This window comes from Lampetra planeri, chromosome 65 (assembly GCF_965212315.1).
Source record: "Lampetra planeri chromosome 65, kcLamPlan1.2.h2, whole genome shotgun sequence".
Classification (NCBI taxonomy): Eukaryota; Metazoa; Chordata; class Hyperoartia; order Petromyzontiformes; family Petromyzontidae; genus Lampetra; species Lampetra planeri.
The window spans coordinates 117578-140487 of NC_136171.1; the positions used below are offsets into that span (position 1 = coordinate 117578).

The 22910-nt window shown below is 49.0% G+C and overlaps 1 protein-coding gene across 1 annotated transcript in view; it reads left to right on the forward strand.

Annotated features, from left to right (window-relative positions):
• Positions 1-22910, forward strand: part of COPA (coat protein complex I subunit alpha) — a 79763-nt gene that overhangs the window by 22874 nt on the left and 33979 nt on the right. The window contains exons 10-20 of the mRNA XM_078619887.1: positions 3065-3147; positions 3942-4092; positions 4755-4821; positions 6560-6635; positions 11751-11833; positions 12105-12244; positions 18441-18526; positions 19081-19219; positions 20033-20195; positions 21001-21147; positions 22060-22249. Coding sequence (XP_078476013.1) covers positions 3065-3147; positions 3942-4092; positions 4755-4821; positions 6560-6635; positions 11751-11833; positions 12105-12244; positions 18441-18526; positions 19081-19219; positions 20033-20195; positions 21001-21147; positions 22060-22249 — 1325 coding nt within the window. The remainder of the gene's footprint in view (positions 1-3064; positions 3148-3941; positions 4093-4754; positions 4822-6559; positions 6636-11750; positions 11834-12104; positions 12245-18440; positions 18527-19080; positions 19220-20032; positions 20196-21000; positions 21148-22059; positions 22250-22910) is intronic.

Here is a 22910-nt window from a genome sequence, read left to right on the forward strand (position 1 = left end):
CCTCTCCGTCGGTGTGTAAGATGGCGGCTCCAGCGGCAGACGTAAAATGGCGGACCCCCTCGCGCGCTGATGACGTCGATGCGCGCGCTTGGGAACCCACCACCACGTGGCGCTCGCTGTTCCCGCCAAAAGTAGGCCCAGGCGCAATGGCGGGAATCCCCCATTCGTTTTGGCGGGAATCTGCGGGGCGACCTTGTAAAATGTCCCCCACCGTCCCCGCTCCTCCCGACGAGCTGATCTCCGCCAAGATGGACGCGGCGGCGAGCAGCAGCTCCGCCAGTCGGGAGTGCGCCTCACGAAGCACGGCCTCGGTCCCCGGTCGCTCGGCCGGCGCCGTCGACGGATCCTGTAGCGTGGGCAAGTCTTCCTCCTCGCCCCCCGCCACCAGCGGCCCCGAGTCGTCCAGGTTTTCCTCGCGGTCAATCCCTTGGGTCCTACGGGTCTTCCTTGTCTCCATGCTTGGAAGCCCGTTTCACTTCTGACGCCAGATGAAGTATTGGAAAATGACGGCAGGAAACTCCTTGACGGGAACACACTTCTTTTATTAAATCTTGACTTGTAACGATACAACGCGTGGCCTCTCTTCTTCACAATGCGGTCACCATACAACGGTACAACTCGTGACCTCTCCTCTCCGCCCTACGCTTCTCTTGACTCTCGTAGATTCTGTGCTGCTGGCTCTCTGTGCCTCGTGTAGACTCCGCGCCTCGGCTACACTCTTCTCTCGTCTCGTGTAGACTCTGCGCCTCTGCTACACTCTTCACTCGTCGCGTGTAGACCTTACGCCTCGGCTACACTCTCTACTCGTCTCGTGTAGACCTTACATCTCTCTCTGGCTACACCGTATGCATACTCGGCTCGTGTAGACCTTTCTCTCTCTCTGGCTACACCGTATGCATACTCGGCTCGTGTAGACCTTTCTCTCTCTCTGGCTACACACTATACATCGCTCAGCTCGTGTAGACCTTTCTCTCTCTGGCTACACACTATACATCGCTCAGCTCGTGTAGACCTTTCTCTCTCTCTGGCTACACACTATACATTACTCAGCTCGTGTAGACCGTTCTCTCTCTCTGGCTACACACTTATACCTTACTCTCCTCTACTCTCCATTACTCTCCATTACTCTCCTCTCCGGGCTCTATCTCTGCACCTTCGTCTTCATTCTTAGATGGTTCCACTTCTCCTCTCTACTCCTCTGTGCATCATCTTATATATCTCTTCCTCCCGGGAGACGGAGCGGATGCGGACCTCAACGTCGGCACCGCTCCTCAGTTATCCAATCACCACGCGCTATCTCTACGATCCGTTTCCGCCCAGCGCGTGTTTCCACTCCTCGACCAATCACACCGCGCTGCCACCCGATCACTCCCTCTCAGCGCGTCACCGGCACACAGCCAATCAGCAGCACTACCCCCACCCGCGCACTGACGCCTGCTCCTCCCCGTCAGCGCGCGTCACCACACACACACGTACATACGCGCTGGCACATGACGTACACACCCAGCGCGTATCACCACTACACATGTATAAACACTCATCAGTTGGCTGAAAACATCTTGAAATATTAACTCAATGCAGCACCATCTTGAAAAAGTCTGACAACTCAGTGTGGCTCTACAGGCTAAATAAATAAATATAAAACATTGTTAAATCCCCACACATAAGAATCCCTGTGTCCCCACTCGCCCCATCTAGAGCTCACAGCACACTCACATCTGCTTCAAAATCAATCACAACAAAACATCAACTGGCCGATGCGCACACATATACACCTTCAAACTTAGTTTCCCCATCTTGCCTTTAACAGTCTGTTGGGGTAAATGCTGTAAGCGAACAGTACTTATGAAGGCCAGCATGGGGGTAGGTGGCCACCACCATGCCCGGCCGCCTATGTTTCCCCAGTGCCAATGCTTGTGTCGTGAACTACTCCCGACACACGTCTAGTAGAAGGCTTCTTGTTTATTAAGAGCACATAGGCCGATACACTTGGTAACGCGGCTACACCCAGGCTGCTCTAAACACATAGCCCCTCTTCGTCCTGCGCTACGCTGGCTGGTTGATGAGCGTAGCGGTGAAAACGGAGCAGGTCTTGCAGAAGAACAGCCACGTGGTTAAGACGAAGATGACGGCGATCAGCAACGCAACTAGGACCCAGACCCCACGCTAACAGCCCCAAAGCTCTGGTTCGGTGCTCCTTATATTCGCCTGGCGTGGCCAAGCTCCTACTCTGGTCACGCCCCCTTTCTAGAACCTACTAGACCCTTCTGGATGGTTCCCGGAGCTTCTCGACTGACACCGCCCTTAACCTTTACCCCAGATATGCTTTATGTAATGCAGCTATAACCGTAATGACCCTTACAGGCCGGCAGGTGTCACCCTGTCATTACACTTGTATACACCTCTCAAGGTACTTATTTAAGTACGCTCCCATTGTTATCGGTCATGAGTGGGAGTTGAATTGGTTGCCGGGTTCGTAGCGCAGTGTCCGAACCACTGCACCGCCATTGACCCACTACTGAGTGGGTGTGCAGGTTCACACACACCCCCACCTGGACAGATGAACAACGCACGGGTCATGTTCATGTCCTCTTGTTTGTGGTATATATTATATTAGTAGCATTGGTATTTTGCATTCATGTGTAATTTGTCTCTACGGTATTACTTGTTATATTCACAAACTTGCTATCTATGACTTTGGCTATCTGCGAATTGCATCTGGAACTCTAAATGACTGCATCGAGAGAGAGAGAGATAGAAAGTGATGAGAGAAAGTGATGAGAGAGAATGTAATGAGAGTAAATGATGAAAGAGAATGTAATGAGAGAAAGTGATGCGAAAAAGTGATGAGATAATTTTCACATATTTAGTAGCTTATTTACCTATTTATTTTAAGGTAATTCATTAAAAAGATGGGTTTTCGTAGGCCAATATCATTTTCCGCGAAATTTGCTCTCATCGAGCATCTCCGGAACGTATCCCTCATGAATAACAAGGGAATTATGTGTTTTTTATTGGCTGTGGTTGTCTGTTCATATCCCCTCTGCTCTGATTCCCCTTGCAGCACGGGAGTGCAGACGTTCCGCAGAGACCACGACCGCTTCTGGGTCCTCGCTGCCCATCCCTCCCTCAACCTCTTCGCTGCAGGTGTGTGTCTTGTGGGGAGCGGTAGTGTTGCAGTTCGCGCACTGGACTACAAATCTGGTGACCTGAGTTCGATTCCCGCTCAAGGCTAACACCAGTGACAATTATCTGAACCGGACCTGGGCCTTCCCTAAGTCGACTCGGCCTCAAATGAGTACCTAGTGCTGTGTGTAAACATCACCTTTGGGGAAACAAAGGCAGTCGGGCATGGTGCTCGCCACCCACGCCTTGGTGTGCCGTGCCAGCCTTTATAGGTGCTCGTGAACAGCACTTACCCCAAAAGTATCTTAAGGATATGCGGGGATCTATTGTCTTGTAAATAAGAGTGTGGATGCAGTTTGGTGAGTGTGTGGGTGGCACAGGATAGAGAAGAGGTTGCCTGATCTGGTAGAGGGAGAATGGTTAGCTTAGTGGATTTGTTGATAACTGGTACCAGCGGTGTCAAGATCGGCCTCTGTTATCGAAGCTCATGAAGGACGCCATTGGGCATTTAGAGTCAGTCACCCTCCAACATGAACGGAGGACAGTGGAGTGACACAACAATGAGCGGAGCGCCGGGTAGCTAAAATACAGTAAGTTGGCACAGTAGGGGGCAGAAGTCGTGCGTCTGCTAGTCATTTCAGTGAGTCAACCCATTGCACCTGGGTCTGTACCTTGACCTCTTGTCGGCAGGCGTTAAACACTTCACGTGACCTTAAAGTGCATCTGGCCTGGCACAAGCGCTGTAGTCATATCACCTCCACTTAGTGGTTAATGGCGGTTGTTGTGTGTATAATTACGTGTCTGGCTTGTTGCAGGCCACGACAGCGGCATGATCGTGTTCAAGTTGGAGCGCGAGCGGCCTGCTTACGCGGTGCACGGGGGGCTGCTCTACTATGTCAAGGAGCGCTTCCTGCGCCAGCTTGACTTCAGCTCCTCCAAGGACGTCGCTGTCATGCAGCTGCGCGGGTATGCAAGGTGCACACGACACAGCGTGAACCACACGCTACACACGATAGATACAACATGATACAGATAACATGAGAACACGATACAGACAACATAATACACACAACAGAGACAACACGAAGCATTCAACTCGAACTGCACGGTATATACATCTCTCAGAACGTTGCCGTTATACAGCTTGCGTGGTTGTGCCGTCAGTAGACACGGCAACTGCACAATATGTACACAATACACACTGCAATACATAATGACGCAAACCACACAATGCAGACATCCAGCACAAACAACAACAGACAATTTTTTTTATTTAAAGCTTTCGTGACTGCAGGGATTCATCTTCTTGGTTCTTTCAGTAAAGTCACGTATAAGGGAAATAAGAACAGGTCTGTCGGGAAGACAGCGTCCCATTCAGACGCTGTCTTCCCGACAGACCTGTTCTTCACCTGAGGACGGCTGCTTGCGTTGTGACCGAAACGTCGTGAGAATTATTTTATTATGTTTTATTTTTATTATTTTATTTTTTCCCTTATACATGACTTTACCGAAAGAACCAAGAAGAACAACAGACAACGCGAACTGCATGACATTAAACCACATGGCACAGCTGCTGTAGTGACGGCCGTGGTGTGGTTCTGTGTTCCTCCCTTCTCCCATTCCCACAGTGGCTCCAAGAACCCGGTGTTCAGCATGTCGTACAACCCAGCAGAGAACGCCGTGCTCCTGTGCACCGTGAGTCCCCTTGCAGCCACACGTGACGGTCACATCACCATTAGCTCGATCCCGCGGATGGGTAATGGATGCCCCACCTCGTCATCGCTTTTTTCTTTCTGCCGGATCTGACAGTGGGTTATCCCGCCATCCAAACTCCTCTGCTTTCGCAGTGCCATCTGCCCCCTAAAGAAAGAGATCCCCCATATAGCCTATTAGCGAGTAGCACCTATGAAGGCCCGCACAGCATTCAAAAGGGGGTGGGTTCCCAGCACCACGCTCAGTCACCTTTGCCTCAATCAGTGGCGATGATATTACACACCGTACCATGTACTCATTTGAGACCGAGTCGACCTGGAGGCCAAGGACCGGTTCAGGTAATCGTCACTGGTGTTGGCCGTGAGTGAGAATTGAACTCGCCTCGTCGGGTTCGTAGCGCAGCACGTTAACTGCTACACGACCGCTATACTACTGTAGAGGTGTTACGGGAGGGCGAACAAACACACCGGGGGTGGTTATGCACGCACGCGGAAGGATGCTTACATCCACGTCCGCACCGTTTAGCCTGGGGGGCTAAAACGGCGCTGGGATCCCCCACGGCCCCACCCCTCGGAGGGGGAGTTGCTATATAAGGCGGTGAGCCGGTGGGCTCGGGGTTCAGTGTTTAGCTTAAACCAGCGAAGAAAGAAGGCCAGCTAGATACGCCCTGGGACTCCCCTGGATCGCCGTCCTTCTCAGGACCGACCAGGGCAAGCCAGTGGCGTGGCCCCGAGAGCCCAGAGCCGATGTTCTTATAAGAGCCGGTCTGGGGACTCGGTGCCGTAATCCCAGCTTGACCAGAGCTGGGTCAGCTAGCCTCCCCTAGCCCTGTAGTGGAGGACCTGGGAGTAGGCTAGCCGGGATAGAGATTGTGGGATCTCCCTGTTAGGCGGGTGAAGGGGCCGATACCCCTTCGAGTGTTATATATCTCGGCCTGTATATACAACTGAAGTTAAATAAAGAAGTGTGCCTCCGACTACGTCGTCCAAGCCTCCTTGAACCTACTACACTACCGTTCCCTTTCGTTTTTGCCATCCGCCTCACCACCATCACCTCCGTTTTGGGGTCAATGGACTTCCCGATTGTTGCACCAGTTGGCGCAGCATTCTTACCATGACCGCTGTCCCAGTCTCGTTACCACTTGGGCGGCAAAGTTTTGCGCTGCAGTGATACTAACGCTGTGGTACTAACGCTCGTGTCTTGCAGCAAGAAGGGGCCTGGATAAGATTCCTGTTTCTGTATTGAGTCTATTTCTGCATGGAGTCTGTAGGTTTTCCTGTTCTGCATTTGGTTTCCTCTGGATTCTCTAGCTGCCTCCCATAGTTAAGAAAAAAAACACTGACAATGTATTGGCCAAAACATCTCAAAGGCTGAAAGAACTTCACCTGCGAATGACTCAATTGAGATAACAGACGGCAACAACATCTCCCTCCTGCAAAAAGGAGGCAGGATTCTCCTGAAAAGGTCTTGAGAATCAGTGAGGCTTTCCTGGATAAAACAAGCAGAAATATAATGAGAATACTTACCCCTTGTTACACGGTGGACATGGTGTGGCGTGTAAACATCAGCACAGCGGAGACAAAGGGGGCTGGCCATGGTACTGGCCATGCCACCCCTTTGTGTGCTGTGCCGGCCTTCATAGGTGCTGTTCGCTAACAGCGCTTGCCGCAACAATGTTAAAGGCTGCAACGGGGGATCTTTGTCATTGTTTTTTTAACAGCGCGCGTCTAACCTGGAGAACAGCACGTACGACCTATACAGCATCCCTAAGGACAGCGACTCCCAGAACCCCGACGGTGAGCATGGCTCGGACACACATACAGACATGGCAAGCACATGTGGACACGTACAGACACGCAGACACAGCACACGACACAGCACGCAACATACACGTATAGACACACAGACACGGCAAGTGACACACACGTATAGACACCCTGATACGGCACACTACTCACGTTTAGACATGTACAGACATGGCATGCACATGTGGACACATACAGACACGCAGACACGGCTCACACACATGTACGGCATACCTCAGTATGCATTTAGGTTGCTTTCTTGAAAACCTGAACACAATGTAAAAAATAATCTAGCGAAGCATTTCTCCTAAAGGTCAAATGCGTCCCTGGAAAAAGGCAACGTTTAGCGATCTGTAAATCGAAAGTTTTTTTTACCATTGAATTAACTATATAAATTTCGGATACGTTCCTAGGGGGGCAATTTTTGGGTAAAGATTTGCAGAAAGAAATAAAACATTAACTACCAAAGAAATAACAAAAGGATACCAAAAATATATTACAGTACAGTAGTCCCTTGGTTAAAGTTAATTCGGTCCACGAAACCTGTAAACCGAAATAACTGTTATTCAAATTCACATTTGAATAACATATTTTCTGTCCGTCTGCTACAGCAGAGGTGTAGGGAATTCCAACAAGACCTACATCTCTGCTTTATTGACCTGGTCAAGGCCTATGATACCATCAGTAGGCCTGGGCTCTGGGTTGTTCTTCGTGCTGTTCTTTACAGCAGCCGCACCTTAACAACTCTTGAAACCTCCCAGTTCAACCAGTCTACACAACAAAGGCTCATTCCTAGCAGCGGTTTCAGCTGCACCACCTCTACATAACAAAGGCTCAGTCTCATTTACAGCAGCCGCACCTTTACATCAGCCGCACCTTAACAACTCTTGGAACCTCCCAGTTCAACCAGTCTACACAACAAAGGCTCATTCCTAGCAGCGGCTTTAGCCGCACCAACTTCACAATAATAATAATATCCAGGGGCCTGCCTTGGCTCCTCCCACCCTCAACCAGTATATGTACAAGGACGGTTTTTTTGGAATTTCTCTTGATACAGAAATCGTGCTGTGACGGTTCCACCTGAAGACGGAAACTTGTGTTGCCTCCGAAACGTCGTGATTTTTATTTTATTTAACTTTTATTAATTTAAATTTTTTACCTACGTGACTTTACCGAAAAAACCTAAGAATATTGTTCTTCGTGCTTTTGGAGTCCCTGCCCTCTGCTCACGATCATTAAGGACCTTCATGATGGTGAGCGGGTCCGGGTAAAACTACATGGCCGGGAGTCAGAGCCATTCCCTGTACACCTTGGGGTGCGACAGGGATGTCCTCTGGCTCCCACATTATTTAACATCTATTTTGACCACGTAGTTCGTGAAGCCTTCAATAGCTGTACCGGGGGAATTTCCGTTTGGTACAGATATAATGGGAGGCTGATCGATGCCCGGGTGCGGTCAAGGGATGGCTCCTTATTGGTCAACCACGTTATGTATGCCGATGATTTGGCAATTGCTGCTCATTCAGAGGAGGAGTTGGAGACACTGCTGCTGAAACTGGAGCGTGCCACTAAGAGTTGGGGCCTTACCATCAGCCCCATCAAAACTAAGCACCTGCCTGGGTATTTTGTACCATAGGACACTCCACCCCCACAACTCCCAATCGGTGATGGGGCAGTTGTGGAGAGAGTGGAGAGTTTTTCATACCTGGGCAGTGTGCTCATGACCGGCTCCGGTTTAACAGCAGAGGTCTCACTCCGAATCAGTCGAGCGGCATTATCTTTTCTTCGGTTGCGTAACGCTGTGTGGAAGCTACCTGGTCTGTCGCTCCGCACGAAGCTTCGGGTCTTCTCGGCCACAGTCATTCCCTCCATTCTCTATGCTTGCGAAACGTGGACTCCCCTAATGGAACATCTCCGCCGGTTAGAAACATTTAGGCTGGCCTGCCTACGATCAATCCTGGGTTTAACCAGGCTGGATTGTGTGAGGAGCTCACAAATCCTCGAAAGATCTGGACAAAGTCCCATGGGTGAGCTCCTCCGGCAGGCAAGGCTGCGTTGGCTGGGCCATGTAGCCCGCATGCCCAATCACCGTATGCCCAAACAGCTTTGTGTTCGGCCAGATCGAGGGGGCTAAACGGACACGGCACGGGCTAGAGAAGAGATAGAGTGATGTGGTACTGGAGGATGTGGAGCTGAGTGGACTTGCCAATGACTGGTACTAGGGGTGTCAAGATCGACCTCTGTGGAGGAGGCTCGTGAAGGACGCTACTGGGCAGTTGGAGGCAGTCGTCCTTCAACAACAATGGAGGGCGGAGGAGCGACGCTCACAACAACGAGCAGAGTGCCGGGTGGCTAAAGCACAGCGAGTTGACACAGTAGGGGGCCCCGTGACCTCCTGCCAGCGGGCGTTCGACACTTCACGTGGCCTCAAGGTGCACATAGCCTGGCACAAATGTTGTGGTGACGTCACCGCCACTTAGTGGCGAATGGCGGTTGTTGTTGTGTGAGTTGATGTGTGTGTGTGTAACTCCATGTCTGTGTAACTAAAGTCGATGTCTATGTGTTTGAGTGTGTGGGTCAATGTCTGTAAGTGTGTGTAAGTCACTATGGGAACCTCATTTGCCAGTAAAAATATGATAATTGGTTTTTTACCCTTCTATCTGGCAACAAAACTGACACCTTTTTACAAGGAGTCATGTTTGCATAGACCGCAATACCTGCAGTCATATTACAAACAAAATAACATAACTCTGATAATGTGCACTGTCCTTGAAGTTGATTGGTCCACACCCGAGACAGCTTTCCTTAGAGCCTAGTCTCACATGGGTTGGACCAGATGACGCCAAAAGGCGCACAACTCAAAGACAATGCACCATCAGAGTATGAGAGCTCGGGGCAAGCATCTACACTATGGGAACCTCATTTGCCAGTAAAAATATGATAATTGGTTTTTTACCCTTCTATCTGGCAACAAAACTGACACCTTTTTACAAGGAGTCATGTTTGCATAGACGGCAATACCTGCAGGTTCCCATAGTGTAGATGCTTGCCCCGAGCTCTCATACTCTGATGGTGCATTGTCTTTGAGTTGTGCGCCTTTTGGCGTCATCTGGTCCAACCCATGTGAGACTAGGCTCTAAGGAAAGCTGTCTCGGGTGTGGACCAATCAACTTCAAGGACAGTGCACATTATCAGAGTTATGTTATTTTGTTTGTAATATGACTGCAGGTATTGCGGTCTATGCAAACATGACTCCTTGTAAAAAGGTGTCAGTTTTGTTGCCAGATAGAAGGGTAAAAAACCAATTATCATGTGTGTAAGTCGTTGTGTGTCTGTCTTTTTCGCCCGGGCAATGCCGGGTACTTCCCGCTAGTTGGATCTAAAACGATCGAGTGAACGGAACTACGTCACGCGAGTAGGAATAAGCTGTTGTACGACTGCCTCGGCATAGCATCGCACACGGCGGGATGCTGCTGGATGCTTACAGATGCTACCCACGCACCTCACTCTTTGTTCAGTCTGTGTACGCATCTTACATGTGTAAGGACAGTACGGGGTGATGTAAGGACAGCACGAGGCCGTGGTTACTAATTAACGTGCCGGGAACAGACAGGGTCACGTAAGGGTGATATGGGACCTAAGTAGTCGTTAATAATGATTGATGCGACGGGCACTGACCGCGGCCTAAAAGGATCGTAAATAGTAATTGGGAGGAGACAGACAGGGCCAGGTGCGGTGAGAGAGTGTTCGGGCGTGGCCTGGTCATGAGGGGGATAAAAGCCGGCGTGGAACAGGGCTCTGGGCTGCTGGTGTGAGGGAACCAAGGAACTGCCGTCGCCGTCGTCATCTTGGAGCGGGTCATCTTCATCATCAGGGATCGGGCACCTTGTAGTCTTGGAAGACTAGAGTTATATTGTCCCCCGTGACTACTACGCGTCCACTCCGGTGTAGCCAGCCAGCTACATGGGGAGCGTCGCGTAGAGTCACATAAGTTACCAAGTGTATATAGTCACTCGCGGTTACTCGTTAAGTTATCAGTGATTTGGTGGACTTTATTCACAATAAATATACATATAACTGAACAAGACGGTGTCTCTGGAAGCACGTTATCGCAGACTATGCTTTACCCTATATTATTTATTAAAACACGATTTTTCCATAATGCGGTGTTCTTCGGAAACGTAACTACCCCGTTATATAAACAGACTGTCATATATATTTTTTTCAACCAAAAATATATAATTTAGCATTTTAAGAACCCTTAATGACACAAACGAGTCGTAAACCGAAAAAAGTGATAATTAATAATGAACGTAATAATTAATCGTCATGAATCGAATTAATGTACTTCGAGGTAAACCTCGATCTGTGTCTGTGAGGAAGACTATCTGTGTAACCGTGTATATCTCTGTATATGTGTGTGTATCTCTGTGTAACTGTATCTGTATGTGTGTATCCCTGTAATTGTGTACAGGCATGTCTCGCTTAACGAGTGTTCTTTTTTGCGCGGATTCGCTATGAGGAACAATAAAATTTCGCCCAATCTGTTTGTAAAACGAGGAAAATGTTGGCGTAACGAGTGGAGACCGATCAATCGAATGTGCCCGTGGCGGCAGGGTGTGCCCCACTGCCTACAGTCGTTTACCAGCTGTGCTGTGCTACGTGAGCGTGTGGTTCTGGTAGGTGCGTGGGTGAGGTGTCGGTGGCAAGTTGGGGGGCCTTTGTGGTGGCACTCTTATTGGTGGGTGTGGGGTGCGGTGGCACAACAGTTAGCGCACGGTGCTTCGAACCCGACGATCCCGAGTTCGATTCCCGCTCACGACCAATACCAGTGATGATCTGGAACCGATCCTGGGCCTCCCCTAGGTTGACTCGGTCTCAAATGAATACCTGGTTGCGTTGTGTAAACATCACCTCTGGGGAGACAAATGCGAGTGGGCGTGGTGCTGGTCACCCCATCCCCTAGTGTGTTGTTCCGGTCTTCATAGGTGCTACTCGCTAACAGCACTTGCCCCAACAGTCTGTTAAGGCTATATGGGGGGATCTTTGTATCTCTCTGTGTAACTGATTGTGTTGTATATGCTACTGCTGCTGCTGTCGCCGTAGCTCCGGAAGGGAAGCGGTCGTCGGGACTCACCGCCGTGTGGGTCGCCCGCAACCGCTTCGCGGTGCTGGACCGCATGCACTCGGTGAGAGAACAGCGCCGCCTCAGTTGCACGCAAGCTGAATCTCTTTACACGTGGACATCTCTGCAACCAGTAACACAACCAGTTTCTCACGTAGCCGAGGTATTATACCTGCAGTATTAGACTAAAAACTAAACTATTTTTTATTTTACCAGGTAAGACCCCCTGAGCTATATAGCACTTTTTCAGAAGCAACCTGGCCACGAATAATAGCCTACCTATACCCAACCACCCTCTTTGTTACCCCCACCGTCTGCCTGCGCGCATGTCGCAGATCCTCATTAAGAACCTCAAGAACGAGATCACTAAGAAGGTGCAGGTACCCAGCTGTGAGGACGTCTTCTACGCAGGCACGGGGAACCTGCTGCTGCGCGACGCCGACTCGGTCACTCTATACGATGTGCAGCAGAAGAGGTACGATGACTCCGACGCTCACGGTGGTGGGGGGGAGCGGTGGGGCGCTGTGGTAACAATAAAAGCGGAACTACGACGGAATCACCGATGTTTGCTGATATTAGCCAATCAAATAAAGGGGGTGGGGGGGGTGTCGCCTGACTACTCGATTATAGTGTTTCTTGCCAATTAATCGTTTGCCAGGGAATCGATTGCCAAGGAATGGCCACGAATGAATCGCAATGAATCGACGTTTTCAATAGGCTGCCCGATCAAATTTGAGCTGGGTGCCGGATCGACTGAGCGGGAATCAATACGATTAACCTCTTTTCACAATCCACACATTGCACCAGGTGTAGACACCCCAGTTTGTGTGGTGTTGTGTGTAGACACCCCGGTTTGTGTTGTGTTAGACACCCCAGTTTGTGTGGTGTTGTGTGTAGACAACCACATTTTGTGTGTCGTTTGTAGACACCCCCAGTTTGTGTGTTGTGTGTAGACAATTCTGGCTGTCGCCTGATGAGGCTTGTTGTAATCACCGGCGAAACATCGTACTCGAATTGTCAATGTTGTGGGTTTACTCTCCCAATACACTGGATAGTGCTGAACTAGAAACCAATTGGCATGTTTTGTTTATGTGGTAAATCTTACCAATTGGCTGTGTCGGGTGGTGGTGGGTTCTTACGACACGTTTATATTGACACGGTCTAACCCAAAAAGAACCCCTCTATTGTAGACACCATGAGACCGAGATGTGCAAGATGCGGTCAACTGCTTGTTGTTGTGTTTAGTTTGTTGTCCTCTGCACTTCCGATTAGCACAGTTGGCTACGTACGGCACAAAAGAAGTTCAACACATGTAACATACATACGTGTAGACGCTGAAACGCGGCCCAGCGGGAGTTCTGTTGTATGTCGGGTTATGAAATTTGGATGAAAATAATAAAAAATAATAATTTTCCGAAAAATGCGCAAATTGCATTAATTATGTTAATGTGTGTATTAACATGCATAAATTATGATAATGTGTGTGATTAAATGCATAAATTATGATAATCTCGGAGATAAGCGTAGTAATTTATGCGGATGCTTGCGATTATGTTACTGTGAGCAGTTATGATAATTAGGCTTAGCTTCGTTTATCCATTGTTATATCAATCAGGATAATACGATTATCATCGATTAAACGTTTACCGATTATCTTAGTGTGTTTTATGATATTTTAGGTCTCCATTTTCATATCTCATCGCAGGATACAGTTATCAAGAATAAGATAGTTTTGCATGGACTTGGAAAGAAGCACTCGAACAGTTGGTGTTAAGCAATTTTATTCTAAACAAGCACATGACACTCTCTTATCCGAAAGCAAGTATACGTCAATAAATTCATGGACAAGATTATGCAGTAACGAAAATGAATGACTAAAAATACTTCTTCATTGGCGTGATTATGCAGTTAACGAAAATGAATGACTAAAACATTTCTTATTCATGTAACTCGACGACAGCAACTGCTTTGCACGATCAGTTGATATTGAACGCACCACCTCGAAATGGCAACCCTTTTTGAAACGCAAAGACAATTTATTTTTTTGTCTTATTCGTGTGCGTGCTGTGTGTGCGTTGTCCCCTTGTAATATTAATTAATTCTTAGAGCCGGGAGTTGTGTCGTTAGCTTGTGTGGTGTGGGAGGATACGAACAGCGGCCAGAAGTTTTCTCTGGGTTGGGCGTGGCCGCCGCTCTGCTCCTGCTGCTCCCTCGCTCTCTCTCCACTGCTGGACGACGAGTTGGCACGACGCTCGGTGACGCCCGGTGACGTCCGAGTCGTGCTGCTCTTGCGCTCTCTCTCCCTCTACTGCTAGATGACGAGTTGGCACGATGCTGTCCTTGAAGATGCTTGGTCGCTCGTGGCGCTCGGTGTCGCTCGGTGTCGCTCAGTGGCGCTCGGTGGCGCCCGGTGGCACTCGGTGGCGCCCGGTGGCGCTCGGTGGCACTCGGTGGCGCTCGGTGGCGCTCGGTGTCGCTCGGTGGCGCTCGGTGGCGCTCGTTCGGAAGACTTTGACTCTTTTTCTCCACCGCGGGATGACGAGTCGGTTTTGGTTGATGCTGGTTGATCTGGGTGTGTATTAGACACACGGCGCATTCGATGGCGCTGTCCTCTTCCTCACAGTCGTTTGACCAGGCTTTCTCCACTACTTCGCGCTCTCTGCTTTGCTCGCTTGGTCGACGCTTGGCGATCTCCGCCCTTTTACAGGTTGATTGCTTGTCGTCGCTCGTCACTCTCTCTGCTCCGTGCTTCCCTTGTTCGTGCAGCTGCCAGCTTCACTCGCACTTAACTTCGTTCTGCGAGAAGCGACACCTGCTATCGGCATCGGTGTTTCGTTTCCTCACGACGCTCCGCCAGCCGGAGCACGGCTGAAACCCAGCCCCGACCCAGGTTGAACTCAGACTTCTGCGACTCGAACGACTCCTCCTCGTTCCATCACTTCTCGAGGCACAACCGCCCCAGCTCTCTTGCGAGCCCCTGTCGCAACGCTGCGTCGCAAGCCGAGTTGCGAGACTGAGCACGACTCAACCCAGACTGACTGTTCGCTGTCTGCGCCCGTGCCTAACTCAAAACATGACTCCCCTCTACGCATTCCTTGCGAGCGGGCAACAAAAAACACAAAGAGAGCGAGAAGAAGCAGACACCCCCGCGACTCCTCCTCGCGACCTTTCCTAACCCTCCAAGCATTCATGGGCCATCTGTTTGTGCTGCGGGGAGACAAAGACGGCCGTGTTTAACTCAAAACGTGAGCACCCTCTCCTCTCTCCGCGTCTCTTGCGAGAGAAAACAAACAATGTCAGCACAAACCCCCCCCCCTTGTGACCTTTTTGCTCCCTCCTTGCTTGCCAGACCCCGCTGGAAGACAAAGGTGGCTGAGGAGATGTTTGTAATACATTTATGTGGTCCTGTGTGTTACATTTATTCTTGAATTATATTTTATGAGTTCCTTCGGTCTTAGTATCGTGGTTATCATTCGTCTATGTTTAATGAATATTCGTAATGATCCTCGTCACATTATTATTTTGGGGCTTCGCCAAGTTTAGTTCTCCAGAGATTGGTGTTTTATTCTGAGTTATATTTTAATGTCCTGAGGTTAAATGTAACTATATTTCCACTTAAGCTTTCTGGAATTCGTACTCTTTAGTTTTTCGGAATGTCATGTAGATAGGAAACATATAATTCAAAATAATATGTATGCGGTGAATACGAGTAATATAAGATAATTACGATTTAAAGCTTTCGTGACTGCAGGGATTCATCTTCTTGGTTCTTTCGGTAAAGTCACGTAGAAGGGAAGTAATAAAATAATAAAAATAAAACATAATAAAACAATTCTCACGACGTTTCGGCCACAACGCAAGCAGCCATCCTCAGGCGAAGAATGAAACACCCCAAGCTTGGAGCGTATATTTAAGCTGGGTTAGAGGGGGGGGAGGTGGGAAGAAGAGCGCCTAAACAAAATAATTTGCATATCAAGAGGAATTCAGCATATGGAAAATGCGTAGGAGGTGGGCGGGGGGGGTTCCAAATCAATACTATGCCCGTGCATTATGCAGGATTAGCAGCATCAAAGGGGGGGGGGGAAGGGGGGGAGCATTAACAAAGGAAAGGAATGTTAATAGTATGTAGCTGTAGTTACTAAACAACCACGTAAAAAACTACAGTATAAACTGCATGACAAACTAAAGTATAAACTACATAGCATCATCAGTAAACTTACTATACTCTACAATAAGCTGAGTTACTAACAGTAAGTAATACATGAAAAATTCTACGTTGTAAAAAATTATATAATATGCTTCCATCTAAACTTTATTCTCTTACATCACACGCGTCTATACCGTACTATATACTTCCATAGGCAAAACCTATGGAAGACCATCACCTTACCCTACATTGCTGGGGTCACAAAAAAGATCTCCAAAATCCTGATTAAACACAAGATCCAGGTCCGATTCAACACAGTACATAAAATCCGTGATCTGGTACCGTCTGTAAAAGATGTGGTTCCAGACATACAGTACCCTGGTGTCTACAAACTAAGTTGCCTCTGTGGTAGCAGTTACATTGGGGAAACCAAACGACATGTCTCGGACCGCATCCGTGAACATAAAGCTGACCTGAAACACTGTAGGACAAACACCTCAGCCGTGGCAGATCACTGTTACAACTCAGTAGGCTCACATGACATTGACTTCTCCAAGACAGAGGTTCTCTGCAAGCCATCTGGCTATCATGAGAGATTCGTACATGAGGCGATCCACATTTACAAACACAGAGACAATTTTAACCGAGAAGATGGATTCTGGCTTAGCAATCACTGGAAGGACGTAATAAACCATTTTGATACACATTAGGGTGGGTAGAATAATACATAGTGTTATATTAAAAATGTATAAGGTATAGGGTGGTTTATAGCAATACAGTATGTAATTTAATGTTGGTTTTGCCTATGGAAGTATATAGTACGGTATAGACGCGTGTGATGTAAGAGAATAAAGTTTAGATGGAAGCATATTATATAATTTTTTACAACGTAGAATTTTTCATGTATTACTTACTGTTAGTAACTCAGCTTATTGTAGAGTATAGTAAGTTTACTGATGATGCTATGTAGTTTATACTTTAGTTTGTCATGCAGTTTATACTGTAGTTTTTTACGTGGTTGTTTAGTAACTACAGCTACATACTATTAACATTCCTTTCCTTTGTTAATGCTCCCCCCCTTCCCCCCCCCCCTTTGATGCTGCTAATCCTGCATAATGCACGGGCATAGTATTGATTTGGAACCCCCCCCGCCCACCTCCTACGCATTTTCCATATGCTGAATTCCTCTTGATATGCAAATTATTTTGTTTAGGCGCTCTTCTTCCCACCTCCCCCCCCTCTAACCCAGCTTAAATATACGCTCCAAGCTTGGGGTGTTTCATTCTTCGCCTGAGGATGGCTGCTTGCGTTGTGGCCGAAACGTCGTGAGAATTGTTTTATTATGTTTTATTTTTATTATTTTATTACTTCCCTTCTACGTGACTTTACCGAAAGAACCAAGAAGATAAGATAATTACTAAAAAAACGTATGGTTTGTTGGTTAATTCTCTTTGTTAAGTTTCTACTTTTCGGTTAGGAAAACGTTAAGAAAACGCGAGTGGCAACCGTTATTATCCTTTACTCTGCTCTGCACCCCCTCCGTGCATCTCAAGATGTTTTGGGAGTTCAGGTCATCGATCTTTGTCCATCTGGATGTCTCTGACCTCTCTTGTGACCGACTTCTTACCAGTTTAATGGCCGTTTCACAGATTCCTGGTGTGCTTGTAGTGGGTTGTTTTAATTATTTAATTTAGAAAAAAAAATATATATAATAAAAAAAAATATATATATTTTTTTATTATTCTTAATATTAATAACGGAAAACAGGGCATAGATACAACAGTTCGTTTTTCCACTCGTTGTAGTTCTAATCCGGCTGGCCGCCTTGGTCATTACTGCGGCGGTGCGTACTTGCTGTACAAACCCAACCACACCCAGTTCGCCTCTTGAAGATCCCGTGGGAGCCATTTCGAAATGAGCGCGGGGGGGGGCATTGGGTGCGGTCGGCGTCGCAAATACAAATTTGCCAAGTTAGAAATGTACCGGCCAATTACCTATTTGGTATCACACAGCAGCAGTAATGTCGCCCCCTACTGTGAAACTGCCACAGACCATGTGAAATGGCGGTGCCTTCTTTCAGCAATGCTCATGCTGCGCCATGAGAAAAACAGCACCACAACCACATACACTGGATTATTATTAGTAGTGTTATAATCGTGTAGACGCTGTGCGACTGCCATCTGTGTTGTAGAGTGCACCCTCCCTCCGCATGTGCCAATGAGCCACACGTTGGTGCGGTGGCGCGTTGGGCTAGCACTGCACTATGCTACGAACCCGGCAAGCCGAGTTTGATTCGAGTTTGATTCCTGCTCACGACAGCCAACATCGGTTCTGCAACTTCACCTACGTCAACTTGGCCTGAAATGAGTACCCGGTGCAATGTGTACACGTCGGCGTGGCGGTGTTGGCCACCCTCCTCCGTGCGCCTCCATAGGTGTCGCTCACTCGTAACACTTGACCCTGACAGTCTTGTTAATGCCCGCGTGGGGTGGGGGTGGTGGTTTGTCTGTGGCTTCTCCCTCAGGTCTCTAGCGTCGGTAAAGATCTCCAAGGTGAAGTACGTGGTGTGGAGCGCCGACATGTCCCACGTGGCCCTGCTCGCCAAGCACAGTGAGACGCGCGGGGGGGTGGGGGCGGGTGGAGACGCATGGAGAGACACGTAGATGGGGAAGGAGACATGGTGGGGTGCGTTGATACATGAAGAAAGATGTGGGGGAGATGCTTGGAGAGAGACACGCGGGGGGGGGGGGAGGAGACATGGTGGTGGGGGGGAAACATGCTGATCGGACATGGAGGAGAGATATGGGGAACGACACTCTGGGTGGCACGCGGGGGGTAGAGATGCACGGAGGGGGGGACGTGGTGGAGAGACGCACGGGGGGTGAAACATGGGGGGAGAGACTCACGGGATGACGCAGAGAATCGGACACCAATGGGGAGACGTGGTGATGCGCAGGGAGACACGGGGAGAATTAGATGCCGGGACAGGCGAGGCAATGTGTCGAGATAGGGGGTGCGTGGGGAGATCCGTGTGGTTTAAGGGAGGCAACAGAAGGCGCAGGGGTTCAGTGGGGAGAAAAGTAAGGCGTGCAGAGGGGGAGGGGGGGGTGCATGGTTATATCGCTTGACTCCCTGTGACGTCGCATGTGCCCCCCATGGTGCAGTGATCATGATCTGCAACCGTAAGCTGGAGTCGCTGTGCAGTGTCCACGAGAACATCCGCGTGAAGAGCGGAGCCTGGGACGAGAGCGGAGTCTTCATCTACACCACATCCAACCACATCAAATACACGCTCACCAACGGGTACGTTGCCCACTATACTGCTCACTATGCTGCCCACTCTACTATCAGAATCAGAATATTTAACCTGGAGGAATCCGATGAGCTATAAAGTTCTTTTTCACAGATGTCCAGTAGGGGCTGGTAAGAACGTTACAACATCAATACAAAACCATGATAGTCGTGCAAAGTACAAGAAAGGTAAACGTCACCCAAACACATACAAATAAAACAACCATCCCCATCCTGCCAGGCAAAGCCCACTGAGGTTTTCACTTATTTTTCAGAAGCAACCTGGCCACAAACGATAGCTCAACAAAGTGACCCATCATTTGGTCATTTATAGCACCAAAATAATCAAAATAATACTCTTTGGTTCTTTCGGTAAAGTCATGTAGGTAGAAAAAAAATAGATCACGACGTTTCGATCGTAACACAAGTGACCGTCATCAGGTGGAACAGATACAGCAGGAGAAATAATCTCAATGCATGTTTCCACATGTGGAGGGAAAAAACAGGACCTGGTGAAAAAATCCACATGACCACAGGAAGAACATGCACACTCTAAACATGCAGGAGTCACGGTCAGGATCAAACCCCTGACCTGCATACCAGGCGAGGAAAATAACATCTCACCACCTTGGTGCCCCTTGAATACATAAATAAAAGTAAGTTATAATTGCATTATCAATTCCCAAGCTTCAGAAAAGCAGTAAAACGACAGGAAAACAAGTCCCAGACCACACCAAGACAACACACAGTCCCTCAATAACCCTGCACTGGCCAGTACACTACACTGCGTGTCTCCGTGTCTCCCGCGTGTCTATGTCTCCGCAGGGACCACGGAATCATCCGCACGCTGGATCTGCCGATCTACGTGACGCGCGTGCGTGGGACGAGCGTCTACTGCCTCGACCGCGACAGCCGCCCCCGCGTGCTGACCATCGACCCCACCGAGTTCCGCTTCAAACTCGCCCTTGTCAATCGCAAATACGACGAGGTGCGGGGGGGGCACTCGGGAGGGGTGGAGAGGCTCGGGATTAGGCTTCGTCTCAAGCGAGCCCATGAGCTCAAAGCCACCGCACACTTTACTTGCTGAGCCAGCTCTGAGCCAACTCTGAGCCGTGGTCCCGCCTACACTCAGGATTTCCACAAGCCTGAGCTCGAGTCACGAGCTAAAACTGAGCCTTCGCTCAGTTTTAGCTAGGTGGGAGGGACCAGAAGAAGGAGAAACGGGGGAGAGAAACTTTAAACTATAAAAGATTTTTATTTTTACCAGATAAGGCCCACTGAGCATTCCTAGCTCTTTTTGAGAAGCGACTTGGCTATTGCAATTGATAGCCCAATTAAGTGGCTTATCACGTGGAAATTGATAGCAGCCAAACACTCTTAAACGCATATTTCTAAATGTGGACGTAAAAACCGGAGGACCCAGAGAAAAATTAATGCGACCACGGGAGAACATGCAAACTCCAAATACGGCGTCAGAGTCGGGATTTAACCCACGACCTCCTTTATACCAAGTGAGGTAGTTAATATCTCGTCACCTTGGCGCCCCAGAACAGGGGAGCAGGGAGGTAGAGAGAGAGCGGAGAGATCGAAAAGGGGAGGAGCAGAGAGAGATGAAGGGAAAACAGAGTAGAGAGTGTGGGGGGAAGTCGGTGGTACAGTGGGTGTGTGCTGCATGTGTTTGTGTGCTACGTGATGTGTGCTGTGTGTGTACGCATGCACTGCACAGGTGCGCCAAGGGTGTGCGCTGCACACGTCACTCCATTTCCTTTCGCTTTTGTTGGCCACTGCTGCAGGTGCTGCACATGGTACGCAACGCAAAGCTGGTGGGGCAGTCGATCATCGCGTACCTGCAGAAGAAGGGCTACCCCGAGGTGGCGCTGCATTTCGTTAAGGACGAGAAGACGCGCTTTGCCCTCGCGCTCGAGTGCGGCAACATCGAGGTGCGCAGAATAACGCGAGTAATCGTCGTCGTCGTTGTCTTCATCATGATCGGATGCATTTTTTTGCGCTGTCATTTCCTATTTAGAAACGTGCTTTTAGAGTATTTGGCTACTGCTGTAAATGTCCACGTGACAAGCCGCTTCTTTGAGCTTTCATTTGTGGCCAGGTCGCTTCTGACAAAGGAGCTACACAGCAGTGGGGGTTGGTGGAGCACACACAGGTGTTGCGAAACTCCCTCCCAATGGGTGGGAAACGAGGAAGAGCCAGGAGAAGGCAGTGCAGCTAAAATGTGGATTCGCATCTTTTCCGGATTGTGTCGGGGATAAAGTGTTTCCCCCTCGCACGAATGGTGTTTTTTCTGGGTGTTCAGGTTTCCTCCCACATGTAAACATTCGTTATTTGACCAATAACACCTTAATATATATATGACTTGCAGAGCTTGTGACAGTTGTGGCTCCTCATTTTTCCTAATAATTCTCTCTTTTTACAAGTGCGAGCAAATCCTGTATGTGGCACCGTGTTACAAGTTAACGTCATTATTAATAATGATCAATCTTCAGTAGTTTCACTTCACGGGGGGCGATGATTAGTTGCTATGCATTTAATATCCAATTGAGTAATTTGAGGAATATATTTTAAAATTTGGGTTCGTGACGGAGGCACGCAATGAATAACGTCGCGGGGATCTTACGCATACGCTGCGAACCACTGCAACAAGTGGCGAACACGCTACCTCTGGGCCACGCATCGCACGCCTGCATCGTGCGTCGTGCATCTGCATGGAACGTACGGCTGCATTGTGTGGCCTGCATCTATATCATGAGTGCGTCTGCGTCATGCACCCGTATCCCAATCGTTTACAATGCACCTCTGCCGTTTCCCTTCATTTACGTTACCGCGCCCCTCATCAGATTGCGCTGGAGGCCGCCAAAGCGTTGGACGACAAGGGATGCTGGGAGAAGCTGGGCGAGGTGGCGCTGCTGCAGGGCAACCACCAGATGGTGGAGATGTGCTACCAGCGCACCAAGAACTTCGACCGCCTCTCCTTCCTCTACCTCATCACCGGCAACCTTGACAAGCTGCGCAAGATGATGAAGATCGGTACGGCCTTGTGCGTGTATCTACGCCCGTGTGTGTCTGTGTAGCGGTTAGCGTGCTTCACTACAAACTCGGCGACCTGAGTTCGATTCCCGCTCATGGCCAACACTAGTGACGATTACATGAACCAGTCCTGCGCCTCTCCTAGGTCGACTCGGCCTCAAATTACTACCTAGTGCAGTTTGCAAACATCACCACTAGTGAGACAAAGACGGCCGGGAGTGGTGTTGGCCACCCACCCCATCATGTGCTGTGCTGGCCTTCATAGGTGCTTGCTAACTGCACTAGCCCCAAAAATCTGTCACAGTCTATAAGGGAGATCTTTTTCTTTGTTTTGTGTCTGTATGTTTCTTCGTGTGTGTCAACGTACATGGGTGTACGTGCATCTCTCTGTCAGCATGTGTGTATTTGGGGAGCGGTAGTGTAGGGGTTAGCGTGTTCTACTACAAACCCGGCGACCCGAGTTAGATTCCCGCTTATAGCGAACACCATTGATGGTTATCTGATCAGGTCCTGGGCCTCCCCTAGGTCGATTCAGCCTCAAATGAGTACCTGGTGTGGAGTATAAAAACATCGCTCCTGGGGAGACAAAGGCGGTCGGGTGTAGTGCTGGCCACCCACCCACTCGTATGCCGTTCCAGCCTTCAAAGGTGCTCACTAACAG